General features: G+C 37.7%; 1 protein-coding gene across 1 annotated transcript; it reads right to left on the bottom strand.

The window, feature by feature from the left end:
* Nucleotides 1-376: 376 nt before the first annotated feature.
* On the bottom strand, nucleotides 377-13,126 carry LOC112013405 (uncharacterized). The gene is given in 16 exon segments (XM_065771421.1): nucleotides 377-997; nucleotides 1,872-2,161; nucleotides 5,484-6,128; nucleotides 6,131-6,226; nucleotides 6,229-6,264; nucleotides 6,267-6,302; nucleotides 6,305-6,490; nucleotides 6,493-6,543; nucleotides 6,546-6,782; nucleotides 6,785-6,895; nucleotides 6,898-7,158; nucleotides 7,161-7,227; nucleotides 7,339-7,477; nucleotides 11,279-11,504; nucleotides 11,507-11,527; nucleotides 11,530-13,126. Coding segments are annotated over 16 exon segments (4,158 nt in total). The 5' UTR covers nucleotides 12,665-13,126.
* Nucleotides 13,127-14,643: the final 1,517 nt, after the last annotated feature.

The following is a 14,643-nucleotide window of genomic DNA, read 5'->3' as shown; positions in this document are numbered from 1 at the left end:
TTTATTGAGGGAAAATAAGGACAAATCCGAAAAGTTCATTCAGTCATAGATTAATGTTTATTGGGCTTGAATATAGAGTAGAACATCTGGGCCGGGCCAATCCCAAATTTGCATAGTTTTATTATTTACATAAAGCCGAGCCAAGAGGGCAGAGGCCACATATTTAAATACTGTTTATTTGCTGAAAATTAAAAATTTATTATTGAAAATATTGTAGTAAAATAATTTTTAAATATATAAATAGTACTATAGGACCTAAATTTATATTAAAATCTGTGTTTGGATGACTTTTGTGGGTCTGTGAACAATGTCGTGGGATCCACATTTTTTCAGCAAAATGTACAAACACAGACACAAAACGCTTCCCAAACGCAAACTAGACTTGACCAGCTGATCTAACATCGAGACATGAAGCTAGTAGTTCCCAGGTACCTATGCAACTTATTGAGAGTTGNCCCTTCCAAGGTCCATTTATGTCAGCAGAGGGACCTTCTTTCAATTTTGAAGTGACCCAACAGAGTTCAGCAAAATGAGGATATCGCAGAATTTGATAGCCAAATGTTGAAATTGCTAACAGCAAGCTTGATTTCCCCTTCACAATTCTATTGTTGGGTGGTTGTGTAACTTTTATAGAAGACTCATCAGGAAATTGTGAGTTACCCTCATGTATGTTACCTGATCCATGATCTGAACTATGATTTATTTTATCTGTATAGCCTTTAATGGAATCACAAGTTGTATACTCCTTGCATGAACTGGTATGTAAGTGAGATTTTTTATGAATGAGCTGAACAAGCTGTCTAAGTATATCCTTTGATAACTCTTCTGCAGAGAGATTGATCACCTTATCATCATGGCAGAAATTGCCATCAATCTGCACAGAGAATCGAGGGACAGTGTGCTCTGAAGGAGTTGACTGACTGCAATTTGATAAGTGACTCTTAAAGAACTGCCTTATTTTATGTGGAAGTACTGTATACGGAATTTCTGAAGTAGCCTGTGGGCAAATTAAAATCGTTATGAGAATACGCTATATTGTATAGAAAGAAAAATTGACTACATTATCAAGCATATAAGTACTGCACCATCATTAATGAACTTATAATGCAAAAGAACTGAGCAAATGCCAACATTCATAATCACTGTAACGTTAACATACATGTTACTTTAAAGACAGCTATAAATTTATAGCAAAACACAGGAAGACATATCAAACATTATCGATCAACATTTTGTCTTGGCCATTGAGTTTTTTTTTGGATAAGTTTATTATGAATAACCATTGAGCTACAGTGGAATTTTTTCCTTGAGTATTGTTTCAATTTTATGATGAGGAACACTTTTTTTTTTTTTTTTTAAATGATGAGGAACCCCCCTCAAGGTATGGGCCTGTGGGACCACCGTCACCACCCCTGAGGGGCAAACCCTGGATGCCTACACATCCCTGCTGAGCAGGCATCAGGTAAATCGCAAAATACCTCAGCTCGGAGTTGAACTAGAGAATTCTGGGTTTACAGTTAGTCCAGGAACTCTTCCTTACTGCTGTGGCACCCTGGGTGGGGGCTTATGCTTATCACTGTAATGTTATAATATATGTTACTTAAAAAGACATCTATGATTTATAGAAGAAACAAAGAACCAACCACACCGCCCACAGGAGAGGGAAAAATCAACTTTTCATTTTCAGATGGAACATTGGCTCCTCTTGAAAGATGGCTTAAATCAACAAATAACAAACATTAATTTATCCAATTCTAGATACTGAAACATGTCTTATTAAAAAAAAAATTAAAAAAAGTACCAAAACATGTTTTGAGATTTTAATGTGATCATCGGACACAAAGATAGAAATGGACAATTTTATTTCGTACCAGAATCATCAAGGATGTAGACGCGCATATAGATTCCACATGCTCAATAAATGAGCTCCAGGCATGTGAAGCACTTTGGACAGCACAAAGGCAGTCATCCATCTTTGCTGATTTGATTTTCTGTGTACTAAACTCATTCTCCTTTTGAATAGCTTGACCATGTATGAAATCAGGAAACTGATGGTGTTTTGAACTGGAATCACTCTCCTCAATAACTTGACTTTTCTCCACAGCCCACAAATCAATTCTTGGCATAAATACAACACATGACCCCACACTAGCACATTTCACTGCCAAGGACAGATAGTCATGAGGACATTTTTATATGAATTTAATTATAGCCATGAAAGTACTTAATTCATCAAGATTCAACTTATGTTATAATTTGAACAGAAGTTGACTGAAAAACCTCATTCACATTATAATTATTGGAAATACCCTTTTTTTTTATAGGTAAATAATTATTGGAAATACACAGCAACCCCATTCACAAAATGGTTGCAAGACATTAGGGGGTACCTTAGTGATACGAAGCCTATCTTTTAGGGAAAATGGTGTGCAAGGAGATAAGGGAGCATGTCTTCAAGAGAGAAGGAGACTTAAGGAATCAGTGTGTGAGAACAAAATAGCACTCTTCTTTGTTGTGAGCGAAACCCAACCACTTTCTCTCTTAGCATAATAATTCATTGTAAAAAAAATTAAGGCAAAGGTATACTGAGTACTGCCACATGTTGGTCTTGTGATAATGTTGGCATGATCACAATAAAGCAATACAGATGAGCACAGGTCAAATAGTTAGGAACTGATCTAGGGATTTCAACAAAGTTTCAAAAGTTTGTTTCTCAAAGTAAACTCCAAATAATGAATTTAAAACACTAGCAGCAATGCCAAACAATGATATTAGCCCATTTGTTGAGGCCCTGCAAATTGCAGGTATAGAAACCTCCTCACAACGGTTTTATAATTGATGATATTTATTATTAGCAATTTTTTTCACGATACACCAAAACATACTCACCACCATGTTCTCTACATTGTCATATGCCTTTACTCATTATCAATTAATAAATGGTCTAAGTTTGCCTGCCCATTTCTCCCTTCCATCCCCCATTTAGATCAAGCTAATGAAACTCGGGCTCAGCCCATTGTAGTAAATGCTGCTTAAACACTCATTATTTGAAAGCATTGCTTTTCAATGAAACAAAATTCATATTAGTTTTTTTGATAAGTAACTAATTCTTTTATTTAATTAGAGAAGAAAAAAAAAGTCCATATTAGATATCATACCCACCCTGCCAAGGATGGGAACCATCTATTAGGTATGAGCTTTCCAAGCTTCTTGAGGGCCTAAACATGCATCAGACACTCAAAGTCTTCAATGAGTGCTTATGAAAGTGAAGAAAAGAGAGGAAAGTTGATTTACAACTATTCAAACCATCTTTTGGTTTGCATGGAAGTTTCAATAGGAAAGTGATTTAAAGAAAATAAACTTGATTTAGGAAATTAAACAAGACATAAAATAAAATACTAATATCCTAATTAGCTAAAATGAAGCCTTAGATTATAACGTCAACCATCAATGCCTTGTTGATGCGGAAAAATATAATAATATCATTTTGGACAGAACAAGGAAAAAGATAAAAATCTATAGCAATACAGAAAGTATCAAGAGAGAACAACAAAATTTAGCTTTACCAGTGAAGTACATATTTTTGCTCCCTAAAAGCTACATGAAAGCAGAAATCTAACTGATGGTAGATTTAACTACTTTTTTTTTTGATAAGTAATAGATTCATTGAAATCAAAAAGAGAGGAACACCGAAGTACACAGGGAGTATACAGAGGTGAACAAATCAAAAACGAACATTACAAAAATCAAGAAAATCCAAAATAGAAGAAAAAGGATGGTTTCTCCACACAGAAAACCAATCAAGGTTCTAAAAAAAAGAAGCTTGAGATCAGGCATGGAACGCTCCTTGTCTTCAAAACACCTACTATTTCTCTCCTTCCAAATACACCACATCAAACAATGAGGAACAACCATCCAAAGATCTCCATTACGATGGCGACCAAAACGACCTTGCCAGCAAGCCAAAAGCCCAACAACAGAGAAAGGCATAACCCAACAAACTCCAAATAACCCAAAAACCATATCCCACAACTCTAGAGCAACCGTGCAATGAAGGAAGAGATGGTCAATAGTTTCACTATTACACTTGCACATGAAACACCAGTCCAAAATGCAAATCTTTCTTTTCCTTAAGTTGTCAATAGTTAGACATTTCCCCAAGGCTGCTGTCCATACAAAGAAAGCCACTCTAGAGGGGATCTTCTGCTTCCAAATGCTTTTCCAAGGGAAAAACTGCTCACTATGGCCAGCTAGAAGATGGTAGTAAGCACTGACCGTGAATCCCTTACTCTTACAGGCAGCCAACATCTCTTATCCTCCCCGATCCCCCTTACAGGGGTGCAATAAATGGAATTGATGAAACTCCTGAAAGCTTCCAATTCACGGTTATGCACCTCCCTACAGAACTGAAGATCCCAGTGGAGTACTCCATTGGTGAACTTCATAAGATCCCCTACACTTGCCTCTTTGTTGCAACAAATCCTATATAAATCAGGATAACGGTCTGCAAGGGGAGAAGATCCACACCAACGATCAAGCCAAAACTGCACTTTTGATCCATCTCCAATTTCATATAGAATAAGCCGAAATAAGGAATGCCACCCTCTTCTAATATTTTTCCACAAACTAACACCATAAGGACCAGAAAACTAAGCTACAGCTACACTTTATTGTACAAACTTTGTGTAAGATATTCAGGATGAAATTCTCATATAGAATTGCAAAAAATAAGGAGAAGAATAGAAAAAAACCCTAGGTTTCGCCAACTAAAGTAGTCTGAACCCTAGGCTTTAGCACTTAAGATTGCTTGGAAATTGGAATCAACACAAGCCTTTGGCATAATACCAACAAAGTTTGTATTCATCAATCATAAAACCGTCCATATTGGAGTCCAATGGCGCACTTATATAGACTACTAGGACTAAACCTTAACTTAATTGACTTGGGCCAAACTCGAAAACCCGATCATTGAATGACAAAATTAACCATTGCTCTAGGAAATTAGGTAAAACACCAATTACCCAATTTAGCGAATAAGACCTAGAATAAAATGCAATGGTCCAATAGTAAATGTTCAATTGACTTCTAAAATCAAATAAAACTAGATTAAAATAAAATTGTCCTCATGCTCCCTACCACCAAAAACAATTAACAGAAGTAATTTTACACACAAAAGCTTCCATTACATAGGATATCATCAGCACCAGAAGCACCTCATGCAAACGCATTTGACCATTAACCCCTAGCATCCCCATATCAAGAATAGGCACAGGAATTAAGTAATCTAGTTATATAGAAAAATTCATGCCCACTCAAAGAGCATGGTAGAAGAATATGTGGTACACAACTAATATGTTGGCAAGCCATTATAATGTCACTAGAGACTAGATAGGCAGTCAGTTGTGAAACTCATGTTTGCTTATAGTTTGAACAATCTACAGCATAAAAGAAGCTAAAAACAAGATAAAGAGAGGGACACATACTTAATAATTGTGTTATCCCCTGCACCACATCTCCATGTCCTTCTTGTGAAACTGTAGCCAAATCAATCTTTTGAATCTCAAAATTCCCAACAAAGCAGTGGAGAAGGCAAGAAGCAAGATGCCTCTGTCCAGATCTGGGACTTCCAGCAATCAATAATCGGAATCCTGATGTTTTTGCTGATGAAATTGATATATTTTGTAACAAACTTGAGCGAGTGTCACCATGATATTTTATTGAAGGTTCAAACTGTACAAAGTTATCAACAGTGTTATCATTAGACACATCAGAACCAGCAAAGTCAGCATCTCCAAATAAAATGCCTGAATATGAAAGTTTTCTCTCTAGTTCCTTTGCAACATCTGCTTCTTTGATAAAATCATCAAGATGGGACCACCAACAATCAGTAGGCATTTGCTTCTTATCTAAAGCAGAAACCATTACACTTTCAATCATTGCAGCAGCTTTAGAAATAGGAGTTGGTAGCCCTAGGCGTTCATCATGATAAAGGGAAACTAGCAGAGTGCATAACGATTGCAGCAGACAAGGAACAAGATGTCTGGGAAGGGGAGCAGATACTATATCATTAGCAGCAATTCCTGCTTCCCTACGAGAGCATGGAGGTGGAGAAAACAATAGAGCCTCTACCAATCCCTCTCCTCTACTGCAAAGGCAGGAAGAGGAAGGCGCTTATGACCAGAAACTTTCTCCCCAGCTGCAGATAAATTGCTGCAAAGAGGAAATTCCTCTTCAAAGCAGTAATGGCTGCTTGAGTACAAAGGCCTCAGCACCAGCAAAACCTGCGGTATTTTTTGCAATCAATTAAGCAAGGATCCAGTAACTGGTTTTGGCCACCTTTGAGTGTGTAGCGCCAAAATGGCAGCTTGTCCTCAACTGATGGCAGTGGAAAAAAATCTCCCGATCAAATTCCCAGGTCGCCTTAACGCTGGATCAACAGCATCTGGACGATTTGTTGCACCTATTACTATGACTGAACCTCGAGACTTTAACCATCTAATAAAGCAAGCAATGTTGACACAACTGAACTATGAGTCTGATCTGCTGCCTTGTGCGGGAGGGTGCCAACCCATCTATCTCATCAAAGAATATTATAGAAGGTTGACATCTTTCAGCAACCTGAAACAAGAGTCTCAGCTGGCGCTCAGCATCACCAACATATTTTCCTAAGCAATCAGCACCTTTGCGAGCAAAATATGCTATCCGTTTATCACCACGAGCACATGCACCTATCAGTGCCCGAACCACCAGAGTCTTACCTGTTCCAGGATACCCATGCAAAGAACACCTCTAGGAGGTGTAATGCCAAGATTATTAAAGAACTCAGGATATAACAAAGGTAATATGACAACTTCCTTCATGCATCGTATGACATCTTGAAGCCCAGCAACCGAATCCAACCCTGAAACAATTTTCCACTCTCTGATTCTGAGCCTCCAATATACACAGGTGCAATTCTTAATAAGTCTCGGTGAAGCCTCTTGCTCTCACGTTTCAAAAATTCTTCATCCTCGCCACAATTTTCCAACCATTTCTCTTCTGCTTCAATATCCTTTCGCCCAGCATCATTTGAAAGCTTCCTCATTTCCAACTTCATTTTCTTAGCCTTCAATTTCTTTATCCGGGTCAGATATTGATTACCTTGAGGTTGAAAAAAACGCGATGATCTGTGCAGGCAATAAGAAATTTGCGATGATCAAAGATGCAACCTTTAGCTCGTGCACAAGGCTGCAAACATAGATAGCATATAAATTCTTATAAACGCTGGTAGAACAGTAGATGGCTGCGTTATCCACAAAATAAAGAACAGAAAATCATTCCAAGGACACAAAAACCAACCAAGTGGTACGTTTTTGGACACCGATCAACCCGGCATCCAATAGTCGCTCCTCGCCTCCCACAGCGGGTGCATTTTAAAGCCCTTCCTCTGCAAAGGGCAGCCCTTACGTTCTTTAAACATCCCAAACCAGCAATAAACCTTCAAACACAAATCACAATGTATGAAGATTTACTGTAACATGATAGTAGATGAACTACAAATAAGTGAATAATAAATGATATTAACTTCTAGTACCACATCTATTAAGCCAATAAATTTCAGAGAATAAAGAGACAGAAAGGAGAAGTAGGCACATAAATAGATATAAGTAGTTTACAATAAGTGAAAAAGATTGCTGCTTACACCTAACTACTGTGTTCCATCACATGGCAATATATGACAAGGTTTATAATCTTAACCCATAATAATCTGATAAGCACAGCAAGTCAAGGAAACAAAATTGTCATGACAACAAAGGAAAAGAACTAAATAACTCAAGACTGGAGCTATTGCAGACCAACCATTATCTTCATCAGTATCAGTTAAGAGCATACCACTGTAAAAATAATGCAAACCAAAGAACTAATACAGAGGAATGAGACTACAGACTCATACAAATCCAGATTCTATAGACAATAGGAAACCTCAAACTAATCTGTTTAAGTGGAAAAGTATATTAGAGACTTAACCTAAATTAATATACTCTATTCACGAAACTCCTGTAGATCAATTGTGATGATCACACTTCTCTTGATGGTCCTCCTTTGACTTCCTAGATGCTTGGATCAGAATTGTCTAAAGCTTAGGAGATTGTGCTCCTCTGTCGTATGCACATAAAACATAACACTATAGTATATTCCTTACCAAACTATAACTGTACTGGCACCTATAAAAAAAAATTAAAAAAAAAAAAAAAAAAAAGCTATAACTGTACTGGTGAATATACTAGAATAGAACACCATTTTTTTTTTCCTTTTCCTTTCTTTTTTTTTTTTAGTGAATACTGGTATAGAATTTCCTCCAACACACAATCACAATAAGAGCACCTATCAGGCCCAACTTGCCAAAAGAAGAGCTTTTCTGGTTGCATTGGGAAGAATATTAAGTAGTTTTTCAACCTTTAGTAGAAGAGAGAAATTTTCTCCACAAATAGTCAAGAGTCAGACTTCAAGGCATTCATCAAAGTTACTAGGTTATTTAATTACGTTAATCAGTGCTCACTCCTAAGTCTAACAAAATGAATATACAGCCCTATCTTATATATATAATTTATTAATGCCTCCTAGGCATGAGGATAAACTGTTTAGCCTGTCAGAGGTGAAAAGCCCTTGGATTACCCGGTAACTGGTTCTAGCGGGTGGGGTCAGTTACCCATAGGAGTTTGATTAACAATAAAGATTGTTGTACAGTATGCTCTGTGACGTGCAACTAATCTAAGTAAAGTTCTCCTATGTCATCAAAAAAAAATATATATATATATATATATATATAATTTAATGTGCATACATGAGGCCAATGGCTCACCCCAGGGTCCTAGAGTAACATTTTCTAACTTGACCACTACTATCTTAAACTTAAGAATTCGTTTGTCCCTTTTCCATGATAGATAAATAAGAAGACACTAGGACAGCGAACCAGTAGCCCCGCCTATTGCCAATTGGGTTCACATGATAGATCAATTAATTAAAACTGAATGTACCATTTAGCCTCTTTGAGTATTTTATGCAACCAAGACTGGAAGCAGGCAAGCAGACTAGTCAGTAGCATCTTTGACTTATTTATCTATTGTTAAATGATAAATTATTCTATAGCATGCATACAACATGCTCTTCTTTAAAACATATTTCAAAATGTTTCAAAAAAGCCTAAAAACAGACCTCATCAATGGTGCCCAGAACCATGGTAATTGCCTCAAAGTAAGTTATAAAATAAACAGACTTCATATTATGACTATGTAAACATTCACTACAGGAAATTCAATGTGGACTAAGAAATCCACCTGTGAGCCTTAACAAACATATTTCATGGTATTGCGGAAGCTACAGCAAAAGTTGGCTAGCGATGTGTCCGGAGAATAATCACATACAGGTTGTTTCCAAGCCTCAAAGGGACTCCGTAGCAAAAGCTGAAGCTCCATATTCCCCCATGTGTTGAATAAGCTAGTTTCTTTCTACTGATGATAAATGAAAAGTGTAACTAAAAGTCTAAAAGACAGTTTTCAAGTTTTTCTCAGATTTTCAGGCAAGCAAGTTTCTTTGAGATAGCTAGGTGTGCATCAGAAGCATATAGCTGGGACTTAAGCTCTAAGATTGCCGAAGAACCATCTGCTGAACTGCTGCTCCGACACCTATCTGAAGTGGATAGGTGTCAGAGCAGGCAGGGAATAGTTCAATGCTTTTGATTATAAATTCCAACACCCATACATCACTGAACACAACTAATGACATTCCTACATTCATTTTCACCTCCCAAACTACCAAACATAACAGCATGAAGCCCAAAGCATCATTTGAAAGCAGGTGTTTTTAAGTTTAAAGGACCAAGCCCAATAAGGTTCTTTAGCCCATAATCTTAACAGGGACCCCTATACATGTTTTATCCTTATTCTGATCACTTTGTACACCCTAACTACCAAATTATGCCTAAGAGAGGATTAAGAGTTAAGACCTCTACCCTATAATTCTTTGATGCATTGTGATGCAGGAGGCAATGAGAAGACAGATTTATTATAGTTTATTTGATTTTAAGTATCAAGGGCAATTTTGTAATTTCATAATATTCTGGAATGGGCTATGCTAATAGTCTATTAGATCTTCTTCTGGGTTTTATTTAACTTTGGTTATTTAGTTTGGGTTTAATAACAAAGCCCAAGGAGTCCAAGTCCAAGTCTTATTAGGGTTTAAAGAATCCTAGTTCAACTAGGATTAGGTATTAGTCTTCTATTTGAAGAGTTGTAGTACTTACTATTAACTATTAAGTTGATTATTAATGAATGTTTTCAGAATTTAAGAGCTATGCTTTCTTTTATGGTTGTGTGATGCAACCTTCTCTGAGGTGTGATGCCAAGGAACCCTAGGTGTGATGCTTAGGAAGTCTAAGTGTGATTCCTAGAATTTATCTATTTTCCTTAATTTTACTATTTACGGTTACTGTTCACAGCAGCCCAAATCTTGATTTTCACCTTTGTTTCAGTCCAAACCCTATTAATCCTTGTCCCCTTTGAAAACCCTATAATCCCTATTATTTTCTAGCCTATTCCCCACCAAAACCTAAACCTAATCCTTCAAAACCCAAGTTATACCAGATCAGCCCCTGGTGTTCTAAATCAGATTTTGTTGTTCCCCCTTGTCCTATGTCACATTGGCTTTGCATGATGGTGTTCAACATCTTTAATTATATATTACTTTCAGCTTATCTTGGCCAAATTTAGTTTTTACCACTGTATTTAGTGGGTCGGAAATTTTTTTATAAATGCTTGGATATATGTACAATCAAGTTGTACATAATCATTTACTCATGGAGATTTTTTTATTAATATTTAATGCTGTTCCTCTTGCAGCACCTTCCATACCACTGTAAACACATTTGTCAGGACGTAACATGTAAGTGATCTATAGAAACACATATATAATGTAAAAATGGGCCTCAAAGAACTTCAGCAGGGGAACCACTACAACAATTTGTTGTTAACATCTAAGGGCTCCAAATTTAGAATGATAGCAAGTTTCACATCCCACAATATTTAAACAATCTATATCATCCATGTAGACAGGATTTTCTTTAAATTGGAAAGAGGAAAAAAAAAACATAAATATTAAAAATGAGCAAGTGAACAGCATAGAACAACAATAACAGTCAGCATTTACATATTCCTAATGCTAAATATACATTAAAAGAGACTACGTATTGATAGTTTTATGATGCAAGCAAACCAGGAAATAATTATGAGTCAAGAACCGCACCTCTGGACTCCATACAGCACAGTGTTGATGAACCCATATTCCGGCAATACCATAGCGATCATTTATAGGACCCAAAAGACGGCCAAGCCAGCCAGGTTCATCACCAAAACCATCCCATAAGTCATAATTAGGCTCCTCTGATGCTGAAGAGCCACTGTATGCCTCATTTTCACTCTCACCTGTATCTTGAATTAACCTTTTTGGAGGTTTACCATCAGTCCCTCCCCACACAAACCACATCGTCTACCCTCTTGGCACGTGGCTTGCCAAGCGTATCACTTGAAGCACATTTCGACTTATCTACCTTCTTAGCATTTTGATCTTCTGAAGGTATGTCATTAACCTTAGCCAAATCAGCTTCGTTCCCATCATGAGATCCTCCATTATCCACTTGGTTTGCCGATATTCCAACAACTTCTATGTCATCATTTTGACCTTCTCCTTCCTTTGCCAATATTCCAACAACTTCTACATCATCACTTTGACTTTCTCCTTCCTTCCCACACTCTAATTGTTCTACTTGATTATCGCTAAGTTCCAATGTTACCACATTGTCATTGCCAACACATCCCTCTTCCAACCTCAAATCAACAGATGTTCCTCTCTCCTCTTCCTCAACTAACTCTGTGGCATTACCATCCACCACAATATCTATATCATCTCTGCCACCCATTCCACTTTCCAAAACCGACCTACCCTCATCATCACCCATGTCACCAATGACCTCCACTTCTTCCCCATCACTCTTCTCCTTCATCCCATTCAACTCAGTCTCTTTCTCTCCTTCCGTCAAATCATTTTCCGCTTTAACCCTCCCTGGTCTCTTAGACTTCACTACCGTAGATTTCCCACCTCCCAATTCCTCTTTCTTCTCATCCAATCCACCCCCCACCACCACCTCCTCCTCCTCCCCCTCCTCCTCCTCCCTAATCTCAACCTTCTCCTCAAAAAGTTTCCTCTTCCCACTCGGTGAACCCCTCTCCTTCATAACCCCAAAACCTACATTCCTCCCCCTTGATCTCAACCTCGATTTCCAACTCCCGGGGGTCTCCACACCCCCAAGATCCGCACTCCCAAGAGACTGCACCGGCGAAGAGTCACTCTTAACAATCTTCTCACCAATAAACATCACACTATTCCCAATTTTCCGTCTCTTCTTCGCCGGAGGGGGCGAAACATCCAACAAAACCGGGGCACGCCGCACCCGCGAGCTTCTCCGTAGCTCCCCCATCCCATCTCCTCCACCGTCCCCCTCATTCGATTCGACATGATTCCGATTATACTCCTCCTCACATATGGCATCGAGCCTCTTGTGCTTCTTCCGAAGCCGAGGCCCCGACTGCCGATTCGTAGTGATCCTTCGATTCCACGAAGATAATCGCATCACAATAATCCACAAATATATAAAATCTTATACACAAACGTATATATATAGCTATCTATATACGTCTATGAGCTTATATTTGCATATATATAGATATATAAACAGAAAATTTGAACTTCGTTGTCAAATTGTAGTGAATGACTAACCGAATGATCACTGAGTCGGATCGGTCCGAGATGGAAATGATGAGGTTGGATTTGGAAATTGAAATGAAAGAGGAAAACGAGAGAGAAGCAAAAAATAAAAATAAAAACCCTAGGAAATCAATTCCCAATGAAATATATATATTTTTTTGATTCTGAGTCTGGAAAAGTGTTGGGGCTTTGGGTTGTATTGTTAAAGAGGGAAAAGGCTTGACAGGAAGAGTTTCTGTGTCTCTCTCTGAAATGAAATCTTTTCTCTCTCTTGCTGTTGCTGTTGCTTTTGCTTAATACTAATAGTAATAGGCAGGAAGACTACTAGGGCGTGAGCATAGACAGAGAGAGAGAAGTGGATTTTTTTTTTTTTTAATAACAATGATATTTTTCTTTTTCTTTTTTAATCTTTTCACTCACGCGCGTGTAAATCATGCGTTTTTATTATTTTTGATCATTTAGGTGGAATGGGCCTGTAAGATTGAGAGTTTTGTGATTAAGGTGGGGGCTCTTGTTAAGGCTTTAGAGTTTTTAGTGAAAAATTAATTATGGTTTTATTGTGGGATTTGTGCTAGTCTGGTAGGGTTTGTGTTTTTCAGTGATTTTTTCGAGTGTGAAATTCACGCGCTTTTGAAGGGGTTCGGGATGAGGTGAATATTTGTGGGATTTTGCTTAATTTCTTTTCTTTTTTTTTTCTTTTTTTTTTTCCTACTAAATGTTGCCGCCAAATAGGCAAGTTTTCCATTCTATAAGATGGGAGTGAAATGGGTGTTGGCAACTTGGCAAATGGCATTGTGTAGGGTTTTCACTTTTAAAGGACAACGGCTCCTTGGTGCCCAAAAAACCCATTTGCTAAGGTGCTCTCTTCGGGGCTGCTTGCTTGGGGTTAGGTTAGAGGGTTTTTATTTTTCCAACCGATGGAATTTCTATGGTTAAAACTCAAATTACATCCTCTAAATTTATGTTAATTGTAATATTTATCCTAAAGGTCTTTTTTTTTTTTTTTTTTTGTGGTCATTTTAGTCTTTAAACTTTTTGCATTATTTTTTTCAAGAAAATCCTTCCATTTATTAAGGGCATAGCCATAAATTTTCACTTTTTTTTTTAACCAAATAACTTTCATTGATTTAAAAGACTAGAATCCAGGTACAAGGCATCCACCGCTAGTAGAGCATCCTCCTCCATCCATACAATTTCATTTTCAACCAATCTAGCAAATCTAGCCAAAGCATGAGCAACACTGTTTGCACTACACCTAACACAGTTAACCGAAATGGATCTAAAACCAGCAGCCAAGCACCAAATATCTTCATAGATTAACCTAAGACGAGAAAAGTTTGGTTGAGCCTGTGATATCGTCTTCAGCACCGTTGCGTTATCTCCTTCTAGAATCACCTCCGTAAATCTAGCATCACTTCCACCTCTTCACTATCCCCTACAGGACCACTTTTCGCTGAAAGAGCAGCCATCAATTCTCCATTCACATTACGGATAACAGCCCCATAACCTGATACAACACCATTATCAAAACTAGCTCCATTAAAGTTCAGCTTGAAAAACATCCACTGCGATGGTTGCCATGTTTGGTTTACTGAGGTTAGGATTGAGACTGTCACACTCAGTTGATCATGTGCCTCAGTATACTCCCTCAAGTAATCCAAAGCACATTGGTAAGAGCGTAATGGATGTTGGAAGGCACCCCCATGCATGACCATATTTCGTTGTTGCCAAATCAGCCAACACATAACCCAGAACAGGTCCAATTCCTCTAGCGATAGCTTTGGCATGAGACCGTATACCAACTGCATAAAATCCTCTTGCTTAGTACATAATTTATGGAATCGG

The sequence above is a fragment of the Quercus suber genome, unplaced genomic scaffold (assembly GCF_002906115.3).
Source record: "Quercus suber isolate HL8 unplaced genomic scaffold, Cork oak 2.0 scaffold_43, whole genome shotgun sequence".
In the NCBI taxonomy this organism is placed as follows: domain Eukaryota; kingdom Viridiplantae; phylum Streptophyta; class Magnoliopsida; order Fagales; family Fagaceae; genus Quercus; species Quercus suber.
The sequence above is the reverse complement of the archived record's forward strand: the minus strand, read 5'-3'. Positions and strand labels throughout refer to the sequence as shown.